The sequence below is a fragment of the Sus scrofa genome, chromosome 3 (assembly GCF_054392235.1).
Source record: "Sus scrofa isolate SSC_HxYL_T2T_F1_AM1 chromosome 3, Sscrofa_HxYL_maternal_Yorkshire_Landrace_v2.0, whole genome shotgun sequence".
Taxonomy (NCBI): Eukaryota; Metazoa; Chordata; class Mammalia; order Artiodactyla; family Suidae; genus Sus; species Sus scrofa.
Window position 1 is genome coordinate 37,825,313 of NC_139385.1, and position 26,402 is coordinate 37,851,714.

The window sequence follows — 26,402 nt, forward strand, 5'->3', positions numbered from 1 at the left end:
GGCTGTGGTGTAGGCCGGCAGCTATAGCTCTGATTCGACCCCTATCCTGGGAACCTCCATATGCCTCAGGTGCGCCTGTAAAAAAATAAAAAAATTCAGTGAACATAAAAGCCATGCCTTTTGGATTCACATATTAAATGGAGTTAGGTTCTGAGCTTGAATGATAACAGACAGGTCTCCCCAGCGTCAGTGTTTGGCAGGACATTGAAAAACCCTCAGCATGATGGGGTTGACTGCTCCCTGTGCAGAGCAGCTCTGAGCATCACGGCCCCTGCTCACCACGTGTCCTATGACTTCCCCTCTCCTTGCAGCTGGCAAAAAAAGCATCTCAGGCTTCTAGGAGGCTGCTGAGAACCCCTGATCTGAGGGAACTTGCCAGGGCAGATGAGTTCCGGAATTTCCTTTGGAACTCCCAAGTGGTTTTTTTCTTAGACACAGTGTTATAAATGGTGGCTAGGCTTCCTGCCCACTGGTAGCAAAACTTATTTATTTATTTGGCCATGCCCGCTGCATTCATAAGTTCCCAGGCCAGGGATCAACCCAGAGCCATAGTGGCAACAATGCTGGATCCTTAACTCCTAGGCCATCAGGGAACTCCAGCAAAGCCTTTTTTCTTTTAAGAACAGCAAAGCCTTTTCAATATATCCTTGAATGTGGTACCCTCCTGTTTAAATAGAGCTCTCCATTATAACATTGTTATCAAGGGGGTTGTACTTTTGTGTCCCAGCTTCTGACCCTGTCTTTCCTTTACCCCCGACCCCCAACTCCCTTAAAAAGGGCTCTTAGTAACCAAGCCTATGCTTGCAGGCGGGAGGCAAGCGTGAAAGGAACTGCCATGAAAATCATTCCCCAGGTTTTCTGAAGTAGAGAACATGAGGGGAACAAGGGGAGAATCCCTTGTATTTTAGACAAAGTGTCAGTTACTTGTTTCCTTACCTCAAGCACAGGAGTCCTTCAGGGTGGTTGTCTGGACGGTGTGCCGGGGGATGGGCTGCAAGTCGCTGCAGGTAGTCCTGTTCTCCCGAAGCTGGGCCTTGGGCTCAGAGGGCGAAGCAGTTTGTGAAAGGTCACAGGACAGGTGGAAGAGGTTACAGTGCCATCCGCAACTGATGGGCCCTGCTTTTTTCAAACATTTTCCCCAGCTCCTTCTAAATTGAGAGCTTATTGTTCTTGTTCTCAGTAGGGAAAAGAAGTGGGTTTGTTTTTGGAAAGAGGCAAAAATAACTAAAATTAGCAAACATGATAGATTGTGCTCTATTTTTGAGTAAACTTTAGTAAAGATACTCTTGCTCTCTTCTCTTAAATAGACCATAAAAGGAGCTCTTGGGGAGTTCCTGCTATGGCACAGTGGGTTAAGAATCCAGCTGTAGCGGCTCCAGTCCACGAGGGTTCCGTACCTGGCCCGGCACAGTGGCTTAAAGGATCCGGCATTGCTGCAACTGCAGTGTAGGTCATAGCTGTGGCTCGGATTCAGCCTTTGGCCAGGGAACTTCCATATGCCACAGGTGCAGCCATTAAAAAAAAAAAAATTAAAAAGAGCTCTTGAGAGTTTCCACTAAGTTTTTTTTTTTTGTTTGTTTGTTTGTCTTTTGGCCATTTCTTGGGCCGATCCTGTGGCATATGGAGGTTCCCAGGCTAGGGGGTCAAATCGGAGCTGTAGCTGCCAGCCTACACCACAGCCACAGCAACACCAGATCTGAGCTACATCTTCAACCTGCACCACAGGTCATGGCAACGTCAGATCCTTAACCCACTGAGGGAGGCCAGAAATCGAACCAGCATCCTCATGGATACTAGTTGGGTTTGTTACCACTGAGTCACAACAGGAACTCCCTTCAGTATTTTATCATAGCAAATTTTAAACATATAGCAGAGGTGAAGGAATTTTACATAAACCTGCCGCTTAAATTCTATTAACTTTTATCATGCTTGTTTTCCATGTACTTATTCATCTTACACTCCCTGTAGTCAGTGGTTCTCACCTAGAGGCAGTTTAGTCTCCTGGGCCCTTTGGTGCTGTCTGGGGATGTTTTTGGTATCCTTCTTGAGAGGCGGATGCTACTGACTTCTAATGTGCAGAGGCCAGGGATCCTGCACATTGCATCCCTGCATCAGGCATGTGGGACAGCCCCCCCCCCCATGAAAATAAACAAGAACAACAAAGACTCTGTAACAGTTCAAGCCCCAAATGTCAGGAGTGCCAAAATTGAGAAACTGCTGCAATCTAACTATTTATCTTATTTTGGGCACCTTTCAAAATAAATTGCAGACATTGGAACACTTCCCCTTAAATATTTCAGCATCTACCTATAAATGTATATTTAATCCATATTTTTGCTATCTAGTAGTACTTGTTTTGTATTTTTTAAATTATAGTTGATTTACAGCATTGTGCCAATTTCTACTGTACAGCAAAGTGGCCCAGTTATACATATATATATATATATATACACACACATACACATTCTAATAGTACATTTTAGAGCATAAGTTTAGTCATCTATTATCTTCTTGAGTTTTTAATATAGTCATTAAAAATGGTCCTTTGAAATTTGTGCTGTTTCATCTGTAGATAAGAGTTTTTCATTCTCAGATGCTCAGTTCGATGGGCAAAGACGTATGCTTCTGTTTTGGTGTTCTCATGCTTAGGAAGAGTTTGGTGGTATTCATTCACTTTAGAACTCAAAGCAGATGATTTTCCTCTTGGGCCAAACTCCAAAATATTCAGAGTCTTTCTTTGTCATCGTCGTGGTAAATGGTGACCTTCTGTGAACGCTCAAAACAATTTTTTTCATACTTTCTGTTTCAGAGAGGCATAGTTCCATTTCTATAAATTTTATCTTTTAAGTCTTGGCAATTTTTCAGTTGGTATTTATAGTCATGTGAAACCTTCTTTGGCTTGCAGGTGTTGTTTGTGGCCATTAACTGTTGGTGGAACCAGGGGAAATGCAGAAAACAGAAACACTTCTTTTATTTTCCTGTGATATATCTGTATCATCGGAGGTAAGAACTTTTAAGTTGTGTTTCTAATTTCAAGTAAGATTGTCAGTTTCGTCATGATTTTTTTTTTTCTGTTAAAAAGTATCCACTGTAGAAAATTGAGAAAATACAGACAAGCACATCTTTGATTTTATCAGCCGTTTGTAATCACTGTGTGTTTTAATATCCTCCTCTGACTTTACATATCCACCCCCCTTTTTTTAAATTAAAAAATGGGATCATGTAATAAGACTGTCACCTAAACTGCTTCTTCTTTCTTTTGTGAACATTTTTTCATGTCATTATGTATAGCATTGTTTTTAATAGTACCAGTGACTCCATTGTGTGGCTGTCCACTTCAGCTATTCTAAAAGCATTTTATGGTATAAAAATACACAGAAGTCCTTATCCCGTTACCTGGCAGCATAGCATAGTCAAGAGGGTATCTTAACGTCTTTTCAGTTGGGAAGAAAATGCCTGCAAGTCTGCCATCCTGTGATCTAGCATTCTGAAATCCACAGAGCTCTGCACACCCCGAGCACTGTGCTAAACATTGTTCCCAGGTGTGTTCACCTGGCCTGAGGTCCCTTGGGGACGCCTGTGCTCTTTCCACCACGTCGGGTGCGGCTGTCCTCATCCTGCTGCAGGAGTGCCGGTGTTTGGTTTTGGAGCACCGCCTGCGCCTTGCTGTGGGTGAGGAGTCGTGGCCCAAATCTGGCCTAACGGGCTTTGGAGACGGGAGATGGGGATTTTGGACTCTGTTCTTTGAGATGGGCTTGAAGCTTGTTGCTTGTTCAGTGGGTTAAGAAGAGTTGATCCCTAAGAGCTTTGCTTTTCAGGACAGTTTCTCAGAGTAACTTTCTGCTGATTCCTTTTAATTATTATTATTTTTTTTTTGAGTCTTTTTGCCTTTTCTAGGGCTGCTCCCGAGGCATAGGGGTCCAATCGGAACTGTTGCTACCCGCCTACACCAGAGCCACAGCAACGCGGGCTCCGACCTACACCACAGCTCACGGCAACGCCGGATCCTTAACCCACTGAGCAAGGCCAGGGATCAAACCCACAACCTCATGGTTCCTAGTCGGATTCGTTAACCACTGTGCTACGACGGGAACTCCTTTTAATTTTTATTCAAAGATAACTATAAAGTGTTACACTTGTAAGTTCTAAAACTCAGTGCTCCGTAATGGGTGGTGAGCTGGCCCTGGAGAGATCTCTGGGTTTCTTTTCTTTGGGAAGAGGAAACAGGGCACAGAAGACTGGCAGGGAGTGTAGGCCTTACCAGTATATGTAACCAAGTCAGCTGCCCAGAGCTAGGCTTAACTTGATATGAAGTCATAAAGTCACAAGAGTTTCCTTGAATTGGGGTACAGATGTCATTTTGGGATACATGGGTTGCAACATTGTCTCATACTATTTGTTTTCTTAGTTTTATAGAAAGATTGAAAGGATGCAAAAGGAACTTGAGCAATACCTAGTCCAGCCCTCTCATTTTAGAGATGAGGCATTTGAGGTTGGTGTTTACCTTGAAGTGCTTGCCTCCTCCTCTTTGCCCCTTAAGGTTTAGACCCTGTAATACTTCAGCAGCTACCCTTCCCAGGGTACCAACAACAGGCAAGACATACCCCAAAGGTAGCCTGCTCATATTCTCTTTAAGAATTTTCAGTTCCCGTTGTGGCTCAGCAGTAACGAACCCGACTAGTATTCATGAGGATGTGGGTTCAATCCCTGGCCTTGTTCATGGATCCAGCGTTGCCGTGAGCTGCAGGTATAGGTAGTACACATGGCTTGGATCCCGAGTTGTTGTAGCTGTGGTGTAGGCTCCCAGCGGCAGCTCTGATTCGACCCCTAGCCTGGGAACCTCCATATGCTGCAGGTGTGGCTCTAAAAAGCGAGCAACAAAAAAAATTTATCAAGCCCTGTGTTTTATGCATACACACATGAATGAGCGTGTTCCTGTAGCTAAACTCTCTGTGACCAGTAGGTGATCTTGAGGTTCTTTTGGTTAACGGTGCTTGCAAATGTGGCTCTTACGGCTCATCACTGGGCAGACTGCTGTGTTTGTGTGTGTTGTGGCTGCTGCTTGTATAATGGCGTCACTAGTAGTAGCTGCTTATAGAAATTAATAAACTTTTCTGTTTTGTGAGTAGATTCCATTTTTTTGTTTTTGTTTTTGTGTTTTTTTGGCTCGTGTGATACCAGTTACAAAGGAGGTTCATAAGGATCCAGAAGCAGGAAGTAGTTCTCGAAACACTCTGCAAAGTTCACCTGCCCTAAGTTAGCCTGTCCTAAGGCGATGGCTGGAGTGTGTTGGTAAAACATGCTGCACATCCTGCATCTTGAGATTGTCTCATCAGGTCCCAAAGACCCTTGTAACCTCGCATCAGAGAACCTCAGCAGAGCCTTTTTGCTTGGGTGGATGAGGTTTCCAGATCAGTTAGCTCCTTTTTGCTGAACAAAATAAGATATCAGATTTTTTTTTTTTTTTTTTTTTTTTTTTGTCTTTTGTCTTTTTAGGGCTGCACCTGCGGCATGTGGAGGTTCCCAGGCTAGGGGTCTAATCCGAGCTGTAGCTGCTGGCCCTACTCCACAGCCACAGCAACACCAGGTCCAAGCCATATCTGCAGCCTACACCACAGCTCACAGCAATGCCAGATCCTCAGCCCACTGATCCTCAGCCCACTGAGCAAGGCCAGGGATCGAACCCGCAACCTCATGGTTCCTAGTCAGATTTGTTTCCTCTGCACAATGACGGGAACTCCTCAGATGATTTTTTTATTTCTTCCTTTAAATTAAAAATTGGTTGATGGGGTTGGTGATGGTGGTAATTTTTAAACTTGAATTAGTTAACAGCTTAGTTGTAGTAAGTCTTGAATCGATAGAATTGTTTACCCAGTCTCCCAGCTGTGTGTGTAGAATGCCGTTTTTACTTTTTTCATGCTGATAGTCCTCTGTCTGGCATCGTATTCTGCAGAATTGTGTTTATCTCATCACATTGTATGTGTCGTGTGTTAATTTCTGTAACCGTATGTCATAGTGTTGTGGTCACAGCACTTACCTAACTCCTTTACTGTGCTCTGTTGTGTTGCTCTTAACAGTAAGCTTAATGTCCGTTTCTGTTTAGAGAGAACAGTGGTTGTGGAGTTGCAGGATTTGACCGTTCTCCCCTGCCCCTGCCACGTACCGTCCACTTGTGTTAGAGCAATGTCTCTGTTGTGCGGGATTGAAGAAAGCAATGTGAGGCTTCTGATTAGCTTAGGAGGGTAACTGAATGTTGGAAGTATTGCTGAGCAATGCTAAATCAAACTCCTGCACGTCCCCACGCACAGTCGAAAGGGAAAATAAGGAAGATCCTGTGTTCGGGTCCCTGACTTCATCCCTTCACATAATTTTCTCTCTCTCTCTCTCTCTCTCTCTCTTTTTTTTTTTTTTTTTTTTTTTGGCTTTTTGCCATTTCTAGGGCCGCTCCTGCGGCATATGGAGGTTCCCAGGCTAGGGGTCAAATTGGAGCTGTAGCCACCGGCCTACACCAGAGCCACAGCAAGGCAGGATCCGAGCCACATCTGCGACCTACACCACAGCTCACGGCAACGCCGGATCCTTAACCCACTGAGCAAGGCCAGGGATCGAACCCGCAACCTCATGGTTCCTAGTCGGATTCGTTAACCACTGAGCTACAACAGGAACTCCCTAATTTTCTCTTTTGTAGTAAAGCTTTAAGTAGGTTTAGAGTTCATTTTGTGTAAGTGCCTTTCAGAATATTTTATAACTACTTGTTAGTAAGCCAAAAACCAACTGCTCAACTTGTTCCTTATTTCAGAGTGACTTGAAAAGGAAAGTCTTTCCCCCTCCATTGACTTGTATTACTAAGATCTTGGAATCCTTTAGCATTTGGCCAGTTCCCAGGGTTACCTTTCTTTTTTTTTTTTTTTAATTTATAGGAAATCCTATAAAATTGGATTGTAATGATCATTGTACAACTATAAATGTAATAAATTCATTGAGTAATAAATAAAATAAAAAAAGAAATAGTGGGAATTAATTTTGTTTTCGGAGGCTAGAATGAATGTTCTTTGCTGTGAAATTCAGTTTGCAGAATTAAGCTCATATAAAAGTAAGCACTTGTATCTCCCCTCACATAAAATGCTTGTTCTTAATGCCCCCCCCCAAGTCACCTCCTGAGGCAAAGAAGGCTACTTACTTATGAACCCGTTGAGATCTTAAAGCAAGACATTTTCATTTTATGGTGTTGATGATTTCAGTTATATATTGCAGGTTTAATGCATGGTGTATTATTTTTATTTTTTTATTTTTATTTTTTTGGCACTAGTTTTGGACCAATCGAATACAAAGGCCCCATGAGTGCTGTTTACATTGAGAAGTTTGTCCGCCGTGTGATGAAACCACTTCTCTACATCCCATCTCAATCAGAATTACTAGATTTTCTCTCAAACTACGAGGTACCTATCTTTCCTATCTTCTCCTGTTCCCCCAGGCTTCACTGGGTTGCACTGGGTCGTTCATATTAGAACAGTTTTTATACTTTCTGATTTGCAGCAATGAAAAGCTCACACTAGAGAGAAGCTCCAATTAAATGCTTTTGAGATCCTTGATTATAGGGATGGTTTGGCCAAGTGAGTTTTTAGAGAACAGAATACTTAGAAAACCCTGTCTGTTTTTTTATTCAGGAATTTTTAACAAACTTTAAGTTTGTCTCACAATTAACTTAGAATATGTAAGAATTAACCGACAATTCATATGCAGCAACCGATTTCTAAAAATTTTATTTGATGCTTTGCAGCATTTTACTATGAGATATCTGGTGTTTCTTGTCAGTTGTTTAGATTAAAAAAACCAAACAAACAGGAATATGTTCCTTTCTGTTTTATTATGAGTGCGTAATGGTGTCAAGGTCATTAACAGAGTTTCCCGGTGTGGCTTCTGTACTGCGTTCCCATTGCCAGTTTCAACCCCTGATGAATTATTTTGGTGGAGTCTTCAATGCATGTTCTGGGCATGCTTCCTGTTGAGAGGCCAGTGTAAAGCTTAAAATAATCTCCGTAAATGATAAAAATAGTTCCACAAAAAGATTCATTCAATCCCGTGTAAAATCACACTTGGGGGCACAAGTGAAAGTGGTCCTTGGAGTTCCCGTCGTGGTGCAGTGGTTAACGGATCCGACTAGGAACCATGAGGTTGCGGGTTCGGTCCCTGCCGTTGCTCAGTGGGTTAACGATCCGGCGTTGCCGTGAGCTGTGGTGTAGGTTGCAGACGCGGCTCGGATCCCGCGTTGCTGTGGCTCTGGCGTAGGCCGGTGGCTACAGCTCCGATTCAACCCCTAGCCTGGGAACCTCCATATGCCGCGGGAGCGGCCCAAGAAATAGCAACAATAACAACAACAACAACAACAACAACAACAAAAAAAGAAAGTGGTCCTTAGCTACAACCAAATCAAGACCATAAGTGCCAGCTAGAGGTAAAAACTGCATGAATCCAGACCTCACCAATTGAGAATTTAGTAATTGTCGCTTGGGTGAAGTGTACCTTTGGCATTATATATATTTTATGTAGATGGGATATGAATATTTTATGTATATTTAAATATATTTTGAAAAGATTTCCATTTAAATTACATTAAAAACAACAAAACTTTCTTGTTCTCTAATTATAAAACTATAGGCTGTAAAACTCTTCTACTGAGTTTCTCTTCATTTACTCTTTCTAAGCGGGATGTGAATTTCTTTCCCCAGAACATCAGTTACAGCTTTTTTTTTTTTTTCATTTGTATTAGAAGCCCTGTGTATGTGTTAACGATGAGCAGACCCCCAAGCAGCAGTGTTCCCGTCTAGTTCCTCTGCCTGTAGCTCTCAGATGTGCGTGAGAGCGAGTGCTTCCTGACTCTTAGGCGGATGAAGGGTGGGTTTCCGCGCCCCTCATGGGCTTCCTCTCATCTTGTCTGGGAGGCTGGTGGGCAGGAGATACAGTGAGGGGCAGGGCTCCTGGGCCAAGTCCTTTGGCAGAGCTAACTGGGACTGTGACTCGAGGCAGGTCACTCACTTGCCAGGTGTCATGGCCCAAAACAGGGTTTTCTTGAGACTCCTTTTAACTTTTAGGTGCAATAATTTTGATTTTTTTTTTTCCTGTCATTTTTAAGGCCACATCCGAGTCATATGGAAATTCCCAGGCTAGGGGTCGAATCAGAGCTGCAGCTGCCAGCCTCCTCCACAGCCACAGCTATGCTGAATCTAAGCCACGTCTGCGACCTGTACACCACAGCTCTTGGCAACACCGGATCCTTAACCCACTGAGCGGAGCCAGAGATCAAACCTGCATCTTCATGGATACTAGTCAGGTTCATTACCACTGAGCCACGACGGGAACTCTGAGTGATGTGTGTTTTCACGTAGACTTGCAGTAAGTGACAGGCAGAGTCCCTGGAGCTGGTACAGCAAAATGGTAAAGAATCAGGATTCCGACAGGCTTGAATTCAAACTCACCTCCATCACTGATTAGCTGTGTGGCCTCCTGCTAGTACTTAATCTCTTTAATCCTACATTTCTTCATCTGTATAACAGAGATTAAATGAGATTGAAGAAAAAAAAAAAAGAAAATGTCTACTAGGATGTAGTCCTGATAAATGAAAATGTATCGGTAAAAATGACACTGTGGAAAAATCCTGGATTTGCGCACTACTCAGAGAACTTAAAATGTGCACAACACCTGTTGGAATTCCCTGCCTATATAAAAACACTGTTTGTTTATTTTGTAATTAAGGTGATAACAATTGTCCTGTAGGGACCGAGAGATCTTGCTGCTGTTAGGCTTCGTTGAGACTCTCGTAGAACACCATGCCTGGATGGGTACCCTCTGTCTTTCTTGAAATTTTCACGCAGTGTCTTCTAGAAGGTAAAGAGGGGAAATGGGAGAAGAGCTATGGAACATCACCAGACAGCACATCGCATGCGCTTACCCTTCCCCCAAAAAGTAGGGGGAAAACTGAGATTGTTTAGCCCTCTAAAAAGAGTACAGAGAGCGGCTTTCTTCTTGTTTCCATCTCCATCAGAGATTTGTCTCCAGAGAGTTGTGAGCCAAGGTTGTGTAGTAAGAAGGCCTCAGCTAGGGCTCTGGAGGCCTGGGTTTTAGCCCTGATAAGAGCAAGGCTCTGATTTCTGAATCTTGTGCAGATTTCTTATCTCTGGAGTAAGGAGAGTTGGCTCAGATCATCTCTCCTGACTGTTTGGGCTTTGAGGAAGTTTAGATGTTGGAAAGAGGCAGGCAGGAGAAAGTTCATCAGCTTTTGGTTGGAAAAGGTCAAAGCCTTTGAACACGCATGTTGGAGATCTTCCTGATTCTTCTCTCTTTGTCCCCTCTAAGATGTTTGTAGTGTCCCTCTATTTGGATCTGCAGGAGAGAGACAAGTGCACGTATGGTTATGACTGAGCAGCAAGGACGACTCCTGACCTTGAGCCTCTGCCTTCTTTGAGCCTGCTTTTCAGCAGCGCTTTCAGAGGTGCTCCAGGTCTGACACTGAATTCACATCAGACTGGCTCTGGTGCCAGTGGCATTACTCAGGCTTGTTTTGGCAGCCCACTTAATTAGAAGATGGAGAGCAGTGATCAGACTGCCTGGAAGATGGACCCAAGAGAGGGCTGCCAAGATGGGACCCTATGTAGCTTCTCTCGGCCTTTCACGTGGCTGCCTCTGGAAAGCTACAGGTAGCTTTTATTGTGTTAGAGTCATCTCTTGGCTGGGCTTCTCTTCACTGAGGTTGTTAGGTTGGCAAGAGACAGTATTTGGTTAATTGTGAAAGAACCCGGGAGTCAAGCTCAGCAGGGTTTCAAGTGTGAAACTGTTTATCTTGTGAAACGTACCAAACGCTGCCTAGAGAGAAGTGATAGCAATTTCATTCACTCTCTGTACGACAAAATTCCAGATCCAGAAATGAAACCACTGTCATGGTTTTTACAGTTGAATAAATAGGAAAGGTAAAGGGATTATTTTTATTATTATTATTATTTTTTGTCTTTCTGCCCTTTTTTTGGGCTATTTCCACGGCATATGGAGGTTCCCAGGTTAGGGGTCAAATCGGAGCTGTAGCCGCCGGCCTACGCCAGAGCCACAGCAACTCGGGATCCAAGCCACATCTGCGACCTACCCCACAGCTCATGGCAACGCCGGATCCTTAACCCACTGAGCAAGGCCAGGGATCAAACCTGCAACCTCATGGTTCCTAGTCAGATTCGTTAACCACTGAGCCACGACAGGAACTCCCAAAGGGATTCTTTTTGGAGGCCCCACTCTGAACAGCGTAATATATTTTCAGGCATTCCTCTAAAATTAAAGTTTCTCAGCCTCAGCATTGTTGACATTTGGAATCAGATAATTCTGTCTTGCGGGGGGCTGTCCTGTGCGTTGCCGTATGTGTAGCAGCATCCTTGGCCTCCATCTACCAGATACCAGTGGAGCACCTTCTCCCCTTTACATGTGACAACCAAACATATCCAGGCATTGTCAAATGTCCCTTGGGGGAGCAGAATCACCCCAGTTGAGAACCACTGCACTAAATTAGTATTTCCACAAATAAAGCCTTAACTGTGCCTCAGTGGTTTCAGTACAAACGCATGTTTTTTCATGGAGCACACCGAGTGCCATAGTCTAATTGTTGCAAGTGTATCTGCTTATAACAGTGGCAGTGGAGAAAAGATGAAAATTAAGCGGTTCCTTAACTAGAAAATTCTGGAGTGTTATCTTTGGGGAACCAGAGCCAGGAGGGAGTTATGTTGTCATCAATGGAGCTGACCCCAATACTCAACTTTTTACTCAAAATATTTATCTGTACCACCCCCCAAAAGCATGCATCCTAAATATGCTAAAAATATTGCTAATTTAAAGAAGTCTTAGGAGATTCCCTTGTGTTGTAGCTGGTTCAGGATCCAGTATTGTTGCACTGTGACACAGCTACAGCCTCGGCACAGGATCAGTCCATGGCTTTAGGATGCATGCTTTTTGCGGGGAGGTGGGGTGGGGGTGGGGTCCACTATGCCATGTGTGTGGCCAAAAAAATAAAAATAAGTCTCAGTATGAAAGATACTTGTTTTGATCAAAAGTCTTATCTCCTAACGTTAAAAAAAAAATATTTATTTTTGCTTTTTTAGGGCTGCACCTGCAGCATATGGAGGTGCTAGGGTCGAATCCCAGGCTAGGGGTCCAATCGGAGCTACTGCTGCTGGCCTACGCCACAGCTACAGCAACAGCCACAGCAACACCAGATCCGAGCTGGGGCTTCGACCTACACCACAGGTCACGGCGATGCAGGATCCTTAACCCACTGAGTGAGGCCAGGGATTGAACCCACATCCTCATGGATATTAGTCAGATTCATTTCTGCTGTGTGTGCTGCAACGGCAACTCCTAAAAAAATTTTTTTTTTGCTTTTTTGGATGCCTTGCAGCATATAGAGTTCCCAGGCCAGGTATCCGACCTGAGCTGCAATTGCGACCTACATGCAGCTGCTGCAACACCTGATCCTTTAACCCACTGTTCTGGGCTGGGTGGGGATCTAACCTACCTCCTGGTGATGTAGAGATGCCACTGATCCCGTTGTGCCACAGCAGGAACTTCCTGATGTATATTTTTTATAAATATAGATATCAATATCGTGTATTTAAATTTGGGTATATCAAAATTGGGTCAAAATAATGATTTAATGTTTCTGTGGTACTGTTAAGGTGTGTTAGGATGGCAGTGTTTTTTGCTTATATCTCTAGATGTGGTTTTTGTTTTGTTTTTTGGGGTTTTTTTTGCTTTTTAGGGCCACATCCATGGTATATGGAAGTTCCTAAGCTAAGGGTCAAATTGGAGCTGCAGCTACCGGCCTACGCCACAGCCACAGCAATGCTGGATCCTTAACCCACTGAGCGAGGCCTGGGATTGAACTTGTGTCCTTGTGGATGCTAGTTAGATTTGTTTCCTCTGAGTCATGATGGGAACTCTGGAAATTGTAGATCTTTTCAACAGATTAAAAAGATGAGGTAGAGAGGGTATGATTTACCCTAAGTGGAGCCTGGACTGTAGCCCTAGTCTTCTGGCTCCCCACATTCTTCCTTGTACACAAAGGAATGTTTAAGGTCTCTGAGTTGAAACTTCACTGTGTATCTAGGAGTTAAAACTTTGAATATTTAATTATTTTATGTCATTTTTGAACCATTTTATTTTATTTATTTTTTTATGTCTTTTGTCTTTTCAAGGCTGCACCTGAGGCATATGAAGGTTCCCAGACTAGGGGTCTAATCGAAGCTACAGCTGCTGGCCTATGCCAGAGCCACAGCAATGCTGGATCCAAGCTACATCTGCGACCTACACCATAGCTCACAGCAGTGCCGAATTCTTTCTTTTTTTAAATTGTTTTTTAATTACTCAGTACATTTTATTACATTTGTAGTCGTACAACAACCTTCACAACCAGATTTTATAGCATTTCCATCCCAAACCCTCAGTGCATCCCCACCCCCCAACCTGTCTCATTTGGAAACCATAAGTTTTTCAAAGTCTGTGAGTCAGTATCTTAAACCTTTCTTTTTCATGAAAGAAGAAGGTTAAAAGTTGGGCCCTTAATTTGACTGTAACTTTTTTCCTTTCATTTTTAGGAATGGTTCTAAGAATAGTTAGCGATAAAGGATGGGCTGTGGCTATTGACTTACTGTTAAAGCAGCAGAGTTTTACCATTTCCTGTTATTAATGGGGTCATTAGCATTTGTTCTACAGAATTGGGATATTCTACGTATGATAAGGCATACAATATTTAGGCAGGGGAAAGTCTCGAATTTTCTTCCCAGGTATGCACTAAAATCATACCTGCCTTACAAATAACGACTGTAGCTAAAACTTAGTGAATCTGCTGATGGACCCTGCAGAGGGAGATCAAGAGCTTTAAGTCATCTGCGGCAAACCAAGTAAAGAAAGTCTGCCTTCTTCATTTACTCCGATTGTGGGATTCCTCTTCCTGCCCATTGATGATACAGAGGACAATTTAATCTATTGCTTGTGGATAACATTAGTCAAACATAACCCAGTGCCATTTTTAGTTTGGTGAACTGTGAGGCGATTGGAAAGGAAACAGGACTGAGTATGGTGATGTCACTTCCACAGTGACTAGTTTCAGGGCTCTTCTGTAGGTATTTTTCAGACATGTGTCTTCAGTATCGGCGGCTTCTACATCAACAGTGCTTTCCTTTCCTTTTTATATTTTAAAGCATGTGACAAAATCATCTGATGTGTTCCTTACCATCTACCCACCGAATACCAGCAGTATTATTTAGAACTCTCGTTATCTGTGGCCCAGTTATTTTTGAAATCTTTTCATGAATTTCTGTAATCTATCCATTTCTGTAATCTATCCATTTAAGAGCAGTGATTTAGCACACATCCATTCATTTGTTCTTAGCACTTTTGGTAAACCAAATCGTTTTCAATTTAAGTGAGATAAGAGAAGGCTTGGGAATCATTTGGAGGGAGAAGCAGGGTGTGGGGTGGGGTAAATTGCCAGGTGACAGAAACCTGAGCCCTTTGGGGAAAAATCTAGTAGGATGCCTGGTACCTATTGTTATCCTGTGTTTGTTAGCAAAAGTCTGCTCTGAATGTTGTGCAGATAAATAGATACTGTTTCTTTCAATTCATAGTTCTATGTGACTGTAAACTAAGTAGTTTTAAATTTTTTAAATGTGAGTTAACATTAGAGCAGAAATAGTTCAGTTGCTGTTGAGTAAAAAAAAACACACTGAGGTAACTACTCTCAGGGCCACTAGGGGGCGTGTACACCATCTGTTGGCATTTATGCTGCTGGCAAAGAAATATTTTATGCTGATGAGGATGTGCTGGCCTCCTATAAATGGCCTGTTTCCAGCCTCCTCCTTAGAGCAGGTGCTGAATATACTGTACATCATGCAGTGGAATTGAAAACACACAAGCTGGGTCAAGTTACCGTGTGGTGCTCATCATGTTTTGTTCTTCACTAAATTGTCAACTTGATGGAAGAGCTTTGTCTCTTTTATCTTTTTTTTTTTTTTTTTTTTTTTTGTCTTTTTAGGGTCGCACCTGCAGCACATGGACGTTTCCAGGCTTGGGGTCCAAATCGGAGCTGCAGCTGCTGGCCTAGGCCACAGCCACAGCAGCACCAGATCTGGGCCGCATCTGCAACCTACACCACAGCTCATGGCAGTGCCGAATCCTTAACCCACTGAGCAAGTTCTGGGATGGAACCTGAGTCCTCATGGATGCTAGTTGGGTTCATTAACCGCTGAACCACAATAGGAACTCCCTATCTTATTTCCAAATTTGTGTTCACACAGAAGCTCAGAATGTGGCGTCATTTGGGAATATGGTCTTTACAGATGTCATTAGTTAAGGATCTCAAGGTGAAATCTGGATTTAGGGTAGGTCCTAAATCTGGTGACTGGTGTCTTTACGAGAGGAGGGGACAAGGTGAGAGCCATGCGAAGACGAAGGCCGGGCCTGGAGTGATGCAGCCCCAAACCAAGGGACGCCTGGAGCCATCAAAAGTTAGGGGAGAGGCAAGGAAGTGTTCTTTCCTGGATCCTCCAGCGCGAGCAAAGTGCCAAAACAGTGGATTTGGGCTTCTGGCCTCCAGAACTGTGAGAATGAATTTCTGTTTTTTTAAGCCCCAAAGTTGGTGGTCATTTGTTTTGGCAGTTCTAGGAAACTTAATATACAAGGTAATCTCAGGTAATGAGTGCTACAAAGAGAAAGACGGGTGATGAGATGTGAGGGCAGGGAGGGGGCGTTACTGTTTTGGAACACCGAGCAGACCTCTGAGGAAACTCCCAGTGGAGCCTCAGGGATGTGCTCCTTCCCTGAGGAACTGGGGGGAAAGTGCGCCAGGCGGCGAGAGCATTAAGTGCAAAGATCCCGAGGGAGGACCAGGCCGGTGGGGCTGGAGCAGAGCGGGAGCCGGTGGAGATGAGGTGTCTTGGGACCGCTGTGTGTCCCGATTAAACCTTTGATGAGCGGGGCGAGTGCAGGGAAGAGGGACCCTGGCAGCTGGGTCCCTGTGGCTCTTCACCTGGCAGCCATCCTGGCAGGCATCTGGGAGGAGATGATGGAAGCTCTGTGGCTGGAGCCATGGGTGGACCATCGCCACACGCTGGTGAGCATCGGAGTGAATAGAGACAGCCCGTGTGCCAGCAGGCTCCCAGCCCAGCCCCAGCCCCAGCCCTGTGTCCTGCTGGCCCGCGTGCTCGGCCAGCAGACCCAAAAGAGCCTCAGAAGGAAATGAGGCAGGGGCCAAGGTGTCTGCTTTGAGCCAGCCCCGGTGTTTATTGGCAGCCCAGCAAACAAGGAGTATAGACCTAGAACAGTCCGTGTGTGTGTGTGTGTGTGTGTGTGTGTGTGTGTGTGTGTGTGTGTGTGTGTGTGTGTGTGTGTGTGTGTGTGTGTGTGGATGTGCATGCGTTTTGTTCCCCGCACTTCCCTTCTTCCCGATTTAAGAAAGAACTGTGGAGGAAACTGTGGCGTATATAATTATTTCTTAAATGTAGCTTCGGTTGGGGAGACAGTGAAACTCTGGGGAAATGCTTTCAAAATTTGTTTTACTTAAAGCATAACCAGAGCCAGTTTCGTATTCCTAAATGATAATTTGCAATGGAAATAACTATCACTTCATTTTATTTCCTCTTTTTATTATTTTGAAATGTTAATTTTGTTATATTCTTAAACATGCCACTGTTAAAATTGAGTAGATTGTCACAGTATTGTGAATATTTGAAAAATAGTACCTAAAATATACTTTGTTTTTTTTGTGTTTTAGGTAGCTAGTATTTTATAAACAACCTTTAATTCTCTGATATAGTTGCTGAATCTTATGGTCTATTGCTTTGGCAATGAAAAGTAAAAATAATTTTGCTTATGGGGTTGTTTGCATTATTTGTGGAATTTCTTTGGTCAGGCTACTTGGAAATTTCAATACTGAGTCTTCTAAGGAGCCAGGCTTCTTCACCTGAGCTACATAGCCACTTGGAAAGCTCAAACAGTGGTACCATCAACAAGAAGAAACCCTTGCTCTGTAGAAAGGTCCACAAAGGACCCCTGCAGGTGGTCTAATCTTTATTCATTTTTAAAGGTTTAATTTGGGTTTCCTAGGAAGACACGTAATTCAGTTGTTTGCACTTCCATTAATATGTGGTTACATGAACATGTATGTAGTTGATACACGCATGTAGATACATGTTCACGGGCCATGTCGCTTATGTGGCCACCTGAGACAACATGAAGGGAGAAGAGAGGTTTTTTTTTTTGTCCTTTCTATGGCCGCACTCATGGCATATGGAGGTTCCCAGGCTAGGGGTCGAATCGGAGCTGTAGTTACCAGCCTACGCCAGAGCCACAGCAACTCGGGATCCGAGCCAAGTCTGCAACCTACACCACAGCTCACGGCAATGCTGGATCCTTAGCCCACTGAGCAAGGCCAGGGGTGGAACCCGCAGCCTCATCGTTACAACTTGGATTCGATAACCACTGCGCCACGACGGGAACTCCGAGAAGAGAGTTTAAATTCACCTCATTTAATATTTAGCCATGAAACATTTCTTAATGTTTAGAACAAATTTAATCCGTTTAATTTTGGTTCAGGAGATTGGTCAGAATTGAAACAAACTTAAATGAGTCTATTTTCTTTCCATTACTTCTCGTTTTTATCTTGTATCCAGTACTAAGTGATTAAAATTTCTAAAGATCTTGTCTTCCTTTGTTTGTGGTAGAAAGGCTTATTACACCATCATAGCTGGGTTTGAAACCTTAAGAACCCAAACACTGTGTAAGTCTACTTTGAGCCATTTCTTTTTTTTTTTTTGTCTTTTTGTCTTTTTTTGGTTGTTGTTGTTGTTGTTGCTATTTCTTGGGCCGCTCCCACGGCATATGGAGGTTCCCAGGCTAGGGGTTGAATCGGAGCTGTAGCCACCGGCCTACGCCCGAGCCACAGCAACGCGGGATCCGAGCCGCGTCTGCAACCTACCCCACAGCTCACGGCAACGCCAGATCGTTAACCCACTGAGCAAGGGCAGGGACCGAACCCGCAACCTCATGGTTCCTAGTCGGATTCGTTAACCACTGGGCCACAACGGGAACTCCATTTTTTTTTTTTTTTTTACTTTGAGCCATTTCTGAATTGGCTTCTTAAAAACATTTAACTTTACTTTCTGATTTCCTTAGTTGTTTGAGGAATTAGTTATTTGCTGGATTTTTCCAGATATTAAGATTAAACATTTAGACCATCTCGGTTTCCATCAGAATGAAAACCAATTGATTTATTTAAAATGGAATCTTAGGGAGTTGCCATCGTGGCACAGTGGTTAACGAATCTGACTATGAACCATGAGGTTGTGGGTTCGATCCTTGGCCTCGCTCAGTGGGTATAGGATCCGGCGTGGCCGTAAGCTATGGTGTAGGTCTCAGACGAGGCTTAGATCCCGCATTTCTGTGGCTCTGGCATAGGCCAGCAGCCACAGCTCTGATTGGACCCCTAGCCTGGGAACCTCCATATGCCGTGGGTACGGTCCTAGAAAAGACAAAAGGACAGGAAAAAAAAAAAAGGGAAATCTTAGAGTTCCCATTATAGCTAAGTGGGTTAAAACCTGACTAGGATCCCTGAGGATGCAGGTTTGGTCCCTGGCCTCACACAGTTAAGGATCTGACATTGCCACAAGCTGTGGCATATGTCATAGGTGCAGCTTGGATCCTACGTTGCTGTGGCTGTGGTGTAAGCTGGCAGCTGCAGCTCTGATTTGACCCCTAGCCTGGGAACTTCCATATGCTGTGGGTGCAGCCCTAAAAAGGAAAAAGAAAAAAAAAATCTTATTAGAATAAACAAGTGATTTCTTTTTGAAGGATAGTAGGATCCACTACCAATCAGCAATTTCCTCTTTTATACACCATACTGAGTTAAAACTTTACCAGCACGTTAAATTTCTGTGTAATTTGGATCTGACTTTTGTACCAATGATCAAATCAGCTCCACAATTATGTCTTGGGAACATGGTGTTTTTCCTCATACATATGCTCTAGGGGCTGGAAAGGACTTTTTAACATTTGCCTGATGCTTTATAGATCATCAAGCTCATTCTTTTCAGTAACCTCATGATGAATGGTCCTCATTTGCCAGATAAGGAAACAGACTTCCCATTGAAGGGTTCACTCAAGATCTGTGAACTGAGCTGTCGGACTGGAGCTCAGGTCTTCTGACTCTTAAACTCAGCACTCTTTTCTCAAGGATCTCACTGTTTGGCTTTTAAGACATACTTAAAGATCAAAATCAGACAGAAGGAGTGCCACAGGGCCTTCTAAGAAAGAAGAAATTATTCTGAACAGGAAGGCAGAGTATGTCCACTAGGGGACAGTTGATGGGTTTGGCAGAATGTGGGGTCATTCTATGCTTAGCTTGGGGAAAAGGAAGGAGCAGGTGGAAATTGGGGTGGAGGAGCCAGAGGGCTCTCAGCAGACTGCCCTGACGAGAGGGGAGGGCTGGCATTGTGGAATGCTGGGCTCTGGGTGTCGGGGGAGGAAGGAGCCCCTCCAAAGACATCGGTGGAGCCAGTCAGGTAACCTGAGTTCCAGTAACTGTGAAGGTGTTTGGAGTGAGGGGAAGAAGCGGATGAGGAGGAAATGGGAGAAATGTTAGAATCTCGTTTGCCTGGAGTTGCTGAACAGAAGCAAGTGAGTACTTGAACTTGGTGGTGAGGTTTCAAACCAGAGCCCTAGGAGAAGTGTCTGCAGAGGGTGGAAGGACTTGCTTAGGGAGAGGGTGGGACGTTTCAGCTCTGAATTGCCCCTGGAAAAGCTGCAGCCCATGCTTCACCCTTGTCTGAATAGAGGGAAAGGTCAGCCCTAATCGGCACCTTTTTTTCATGTGGTTAATTCAGCTTTTTGAAAAGTGAAATGCAGCCAATTGCAATTGTTCGATTATGATGGCCTATCTTTCTTGTTTTGAAATATTTCCCATTACCCAGTGTCCGTCGATACCCCAGTCACCGACTTCTGCTCTTGTTCTGCAGCCTGGAGTCCTTGGGTACTTTGAGTTCAATGGTTCACCCCAGCCTCCTGGTTATTTGACCTTCTTCACATCAGCATTGCATTCGCTGAAGAAAGGTAAACACGATTCGTATTAAGACGTTAGTACTTTAACAGCAGTGTATGTATATTGGTATCTTCTTTGGCAGATGTTATCTTGATGATTATATTTTAATTTTCTTGGTTCCTTTTCTCTGTATGAGATAATTACATTGTTTTATGTCCTGTTGGCAAGCAAAATTTTGTGCTGTTTCTAGTCTCTTAAATGTTTAGAGGCTATTATTTTTTAAAATGTAGCTTGATTAGTGTCTGCAGTGATGTATTTTGCACTTTAAATTGTCCTGTATTATACTCTCTTTTTGTGTGTGGAGTGGTAAGTTTGTATCAGTTTTTGGTGGTTGTGTACCATAATTTAGGAACACATTTCCTTCAAGAAGTATTTCTTTATGTGTGAAAGTCATGTCATATTACAGCATAAGCCTTTTGCCACATTCACTATTCTCAAGTTCATGTATTTTTTTACTTAGCTAAATCACATACATTATTTGAAGTCCTATTTTTTATTTTATTTTATTGTAATTAATAAATTAATTTGGGCTGCACCCCTGGCGTGGAAGATCCCAGACCAGGGACTGGACCCTCACCACAGCAGTGACCCAAGGTGCTGCAGTGCCAGTGCCAGATCCTTAACCCACTGTGCCACAGGGGAGCTCCTGAAGCCCTCCTAGTTAAATTAAACACTGTATCCTGCCCGTTTTTTTCGCGTTGATCCATGTTCTTTCTGCACATCAGCCACGACCTCACATCAGTTTTCTGTCAGGTACTTTCATCTGCTCACTTGTCTTCCCCTCACTTGTCACCCCTCTGGTCCAAGCCCCTCCCCACCCCTAGACCAGACCAGTAGACACTTAACTGGTGTCCAGTCTCACCCCTTCTTCCTCACATCAGGGCCTTTGCACGTGCTGGTCCTTCTGCCTGGACTGTGCCCTCGACCTCCTCAGCCCGCCATCTGTCCAACCCTTCTTCATCCTTGAGATTCCTGCTCAAGTAGTCCTTCCACACTTTCCCCCCTTGGGGAGAGACTCCTTGTTTTCTGTCATAGCCCTTTGCATAGTTTGTATTTCTGTGTGTAGTTATGAGACAATTTGTTCACTGTCTGTCTTTCCTGGACTGTGAGCTTTCCGAAGGTGGGGACTGTGTGTCTGCAGTTCAGTGCTCTTTCTTCAGCATCTGGCATATGGCAAGGGCTCATCACTATGTGCCAAGCGAGTGATCAGATCTTTCTCCCAGTAGGTCAACCAAAAATACATAACCATCCTCCTGTCACTGGATATTAGATTGCTTCAGAGTATACGATTAATACATCAGTTATGTGACTGGCCATTGTAATATACACTTTGTCTTAAGATTTTCTGTGTAGAGACTCTACTGTATTCATGTTTTTCACATGGGAGACATTGGGAGGAGAAACGGCTGTCCAGGAGGTGTCTGTGCCTTCTGTCCAATTGAAAGACTGAGTTCACAGCGTCAGGTGACTAAGAAGGCTCAGTGAGTCAGAGGATGAGTTTTGAAAACAAAATACCACCAATTTAAACAGCCTTCAGTAGACATTCAAAAATCTTCTTAGAAAACTAAATAAAGTTTTTCAAAGATCTCAACTGACCTTTATGTATAAAAGGGTAACCTAGAGTCATTCAGGAAAATGATGGTAGCATTCAAGTCCTTGAAGAAGCCATCTCAAGATTTGGAAGGATGTCTTGTTTTGTTTTTGTTTGTTTTGTTTTTTTCTTTTTCTTTTTGTGGTATATGGAGTTACCCCGCCAGGGATCAAATCCAAGCCATAGTTGCGACCTACTGCCAGGCCAGGGATCCAACCTGCATCCTGGAGCTGCAGAGGCGCCCCTGATCCCATTGTGCTACAGTGGGAACTCCTGCTTTGTTTCTGTTTTTGTTTTTGCCGTCCTTATGTCATATGGAAGTTCCTGAGTCAGGGATTCAACCCTTGCCACAGCTGTAACCAGAGCCACAGTAGTGACAATGCTGGATCCTTAACCCGCTGAGCCACAAGGGAACTCCTAGAAGGATGTTGTTATTCCCACCAACTTATATTGTGTGTTAATGGTTCATTTTAAATTACTTTTTCATTCAGAGGTTTCCAAAATATTGCTTCTTTTTGGAAAAACTTTTTTGTTTGTTTTTTGTTTTCTTATCTTTTTGCCATTTCTTGGGCCACTCTCGTGGCATATGGAGGTTCCCAGGCTAGGGGTCTCATCGGAGCTGTAGCCGCCGGCCTACACCAGAGCCACAGCAGCACAGGATCCGAGCTGCATCTTCAACCTACGCTATAGCTCACGGCAACGCCGGATCCTTAACCCACTGAGCAAGTCCAGGGATCGAACCCGCAACCTCATGGTTCCTAGTCGGATTCGTTAACCACTGAGCCCCGACGGGAACTCCTGGAAAAACTTTTTTAAGTACAAGATGGTAGCCTTTTTTTTTTTTTTTTTAAGTGTGGTTGACTTACTCCTGTTTTTTTCTTTTTTCCCTTTTTTTTTTTTTTTTAAGTAAGGAAGGTAATAAATGGATAAAAACTACTTGAAGGTACAAAACAAATCTCCTGGTCAGATTACTAATTTTGACAAATGATTATATGAAATTTCTTCTTGGACTAAACCTAGTTCAATTTCCCTTTTCTCCATTTCTTCCCTGTCTTATGATTGTAGTGATTCTAATGCATATGAATTTCGCAAGAACTGAGTTCATTCTAATTAATAATTTTTTACCCTACTTTTGTGGGTAAGCTCCCACTAATGAACCACTTTTAGAAGAAAAGGCAAATTTGGAAGGATGCGTTTTCCATAAAATGTGCGCTATGAAGGATGACCTAAAATAAAATCTCGCCTTCGGCATCTGGGCTTTTTCCCCTTTGCTTTCTTCTCCCCTGCAGTCGGATGGTATTTTATTTATTAATAGCCAGTGTTCAGTAAGAGAAACACGTGCACACTTTTTTTTAATAGGACAGTGTAAAATGTACATTCTAGGTCATTGCTGTGTTTCAACTGGGTGCACAAATTGAGGCCTGAGGAGTGTTTGACACACTTGGCATTTGGTTATAGAGAGCTTAACTGAAGAAGTGTTTAGACTACTGTAGAAAGCAGGTGTCCTGGTTCAACAAGTCACAAGCATATATAAAATGAACATGATGGAGTTCCCATCATGGCTCAGTGGTTAACGAATCCAACTAGGAAGCATGAGGTTGTGGGTTCGATCCCTGGCCTTGCTCAGTGGGTTAAGGATCCGTTGTTGCTGTGAGCTGTGGTGTAGGTTGCAGACGTGGCTTGGATCCCGCGTTGCTGTGGCTGTGGCTTAGGCCGGCTGCTACAGCTCTGATTAGACCCCTAGCCTGGGAACCTCCATATGCTGCAGGAGCGGCCCTAGAAAAGGCAAAAAGCCAAAAAAAAAAAAAAAGGATGTCTTTCCATTGTGGGTTTTTTTTTTTTGTTTTTTTTTTTTTTTTGCTTTTTAGGGCTGCACCTGTGGCATATGGAGGTTCCCTGGCCAGGGGTCCAATTGAAGCTGCAGCTGCTGGCCTACACCACAGCCACAGCAACACCAGATCGGAGCCATGTCTGCCACCTGCTCACGGCAATGCTGGATCCCGACCCACTGAGCGAGGACAGGGATTGAACCCACATCCTCATGGATAATCCAGTCGAATTCGTTTCCACCGAGCCACAGCAGGAACTCCCTGTTTTGTTTGGTTTTGGTTACCTTAGAAATAGCCAGGACACTCTCTGATAGCGGTTTCTTTTCTTTTTCTTTTTCTTTTCCTCTTTTTAGGGCTGCACCTACGACATACAAAAGCTCCCAGGCTAGGGTTCGTGTCGGAGCTGCAGGCCTACGCCACAGCCACAGCAGCACCGGATCCTTAGCCCACTGAGCAATGTCAGGGATTGAACCTGCATCCTTATGAGTTCTAGGTGGGTTCTTAACCTGATGAGCCACAAGAGGAACTCCTGACATCCGTTTCTTGAAGCTAGCTGGCCATCAGCCTGCAAATATTTTGCAAATGTACCATATAGGAAGCATCATGCAGGGCGCTGGGCCTGCACAGAGGGGAATGCACTGCTGCCTTCGAGCATTCGAGGCTTTAGCTGTAGGATCTGGTTCCCTGATGCTGTGGCACTCCCTTTAGGCTGTGTGTCTAATGTTTGATATGTTTACACATTATAATAAAGGAACTTAGCGAAAACTTATTTACCACCTTCACATTTAGCGGATCCCTCCTTTAGTTGCTTTAACTGTTTCCTTTCCTCTCCGTGGCCTGCCTCCTGTACTGATCCCAGGCCTGGTGCTAATCGTCAGTTCTCGCCGCCCTCTGTTAGGCGCCGTGGGCGGTGACCTTGGTTGTTTTCCAACACCATCTCACTTTTAGTCATTTCTTATATAGCAGTTCTATGTTTTTATGTGATTAAATCTGTAGGTCTTTTTCTTGATTTATCATTTTCTATAAAATTTGATCACTCATTAGTTCACTTTCTTCTTTATAAATTTACCTTTTTTTTCTTTTTTTTGGCCACACCCACAACATGCAGAAGTTCCCAGACCAGGGGTGGAACCTGCCCCATAGCAGCAACCCTGAGCCACAGCAGTAACAATGCTGGAACCTTAACCTGCTGTGCCACATGGGAACACCCCTTTTTTTGTTTGTTTTTTTGTTTTGTTTTTTTTAAGCCCATGCTTGCAGCATGTGGAGGTTCCCAGGCTAGGGGTTGGAATTAGGGCTGCAGCCACCAGCCTATACCACAGCCACAGCAACACCAGATCCAAGCTGCATCTGTGACCCACACCACAGCTCACAGCAATGCTGGATCCTTAACTCATTGAGGCCAGGGATCAAACCTTCGTCCTCATGGATCTTGTCAGATTTGTTTCTGCTATGTCACAGCAGGAACTCCTGGAAAACCCTTTTTTTGAGTTTCAAATTAATTGGCACTTTATACTACCTTGATTTACTTTGGCTTAAATACAGAGCACAGCTGACTTCCCTCCCTTCTTATTGGCTAATCAGTTAGCCGATAATGCTTCCTTTATCCCTCAATTTGATGATGGCTGCTTTATCACAAAATATTTTCTTACATGTAATTGGGTCTATTTCTGTGTTTTCTCTTGGTCTAGATACCTCTTTTTGTATGAGTAAATATCATTTCATTTCTTGCTTTATAAATAATTACCTGGTGTAGTCTGGGCTTCGCTTCCTCTAGTTCTTGTGTTTTATGGAATATTCTTTTATATCCATTCATGTATTTGGCTAAATTTTGGTTGGAATTTTATCAAATGTTTAGGTTTGACTTCACGTAATTGACATATTCATAAAATGTAGCTTCCCTTTCTTGGATCACAGCAGGATTATTCATTTATTCAAACCTTCCTTTCAGTTTTTATAATAGGCCTTTTTATAATGAGGCACCTCCCTCGTTCTTGGTTAATCCTTTCAAAGAGCTGAATGATTAACTGCGGGCCGGCGGTCTTGTGTGTGGTTTGGAATCCCTCGGAAGCCTTCTCTTGTACTTCTCCGCTCTGCCCAGGCCGAGAGCCTGGTCTTCTTGGAGCATTGCCACCTTTTGATCTTGGCAAACAGGCTTTTTCTTCTTTTGCCTATAGAAAATCAGACTCTTTCACTCTTTGCTATGAAAATATGTTCTGGTAAAATGTTATATTCTGCTGTGACGCAGTGACTCTTCTTAAAAGAGAAACTTTGCACCCAATTTTGATCCTGTTTTTCACTCAACTTTCAAAAGGGGTGCAGGGCCGCCTGCGGGGGAGAGCAGAGGCCTGGGAGCTGGCAGGGTCTGGTCCCTGACCTCGGTCTGCCCCTAGCAGGGTGTATAAACTTGAATACAACATTTAACTTTTCTGTGTTTGAGTTTGTCTTTGTAAAATGGAGAGGGGAGAGGTTGGGGTAAATGCTTTTCAAGGCCACGTCATGTGTGAAGTTTGTTGTGTGTGAGCAAAGTCATACTCTGAAAACCTGTGGTAGTTTAATGAGAAAGCCATTAGCCAGAAGCTCCAGAAGGAAGAACCGTGTCTGTTTCCTAACAGCGTCTACACCAGGTATCATGGCCCCTGAATGACGGCGCAGATGCAGGCCTGCCTCTTCCCTTTCCCTGGAGCATTCCCTACCTGCTTCTCTTTGGGTAGTTGGCCTGCCGTATCCATAGGTTCTGCAGCTGTGGATTCAGCCAACCTGGGACCGAAAACATTAAGAAAAAAAATTCCCGAAAGTTGCAGAAAGCCAAAATTGCATTTATCGAGCACCTGGCAACTGCTTGCACAGCATTATGTTA

The 26,402-nt window shown here is 43.7% G+C and overlaps 1 protein-coding gene across 5 annotated transcripts in view; it reads left to right on the plus strand.

Annotated features, from left to right (window-relative positions):
• Positions 1-26,402, plus strand: part of TXNDC11 (thioredoxin domain containing 11) — a 69,043-nt gene that overhangs the window by 9,695 nt on the left and 32,946 nt on the right. For 3 of the 5 annotated variants that reach the window (XR_014840772.1, XM_021086600.2, XM_085017595.1), the window contains exons 3-5: positions 2,906-3,003; positions 7,310-7,439; positions 20,040-20,133. Coding sequence is in view for 2 of the 5 variants with exons in the window: in XM_021086600.2 (XP_020942259.1) it covers positions 2,906-3,003; positions 7,310-7,439; positions 20,040-20,133 (322 nt within the window). In the remaining 3 variants the exon portion in view is untranslated. The remainder of the gene's footprint in view (positions 1-2,905; positions 3,004-7,309; positions 7,440-20,039; positions 20,134-26,402) is intronic. The other 2 variants (XM_021086602.2, XM_085017596.1) reach the window with 1 other exon arrangement.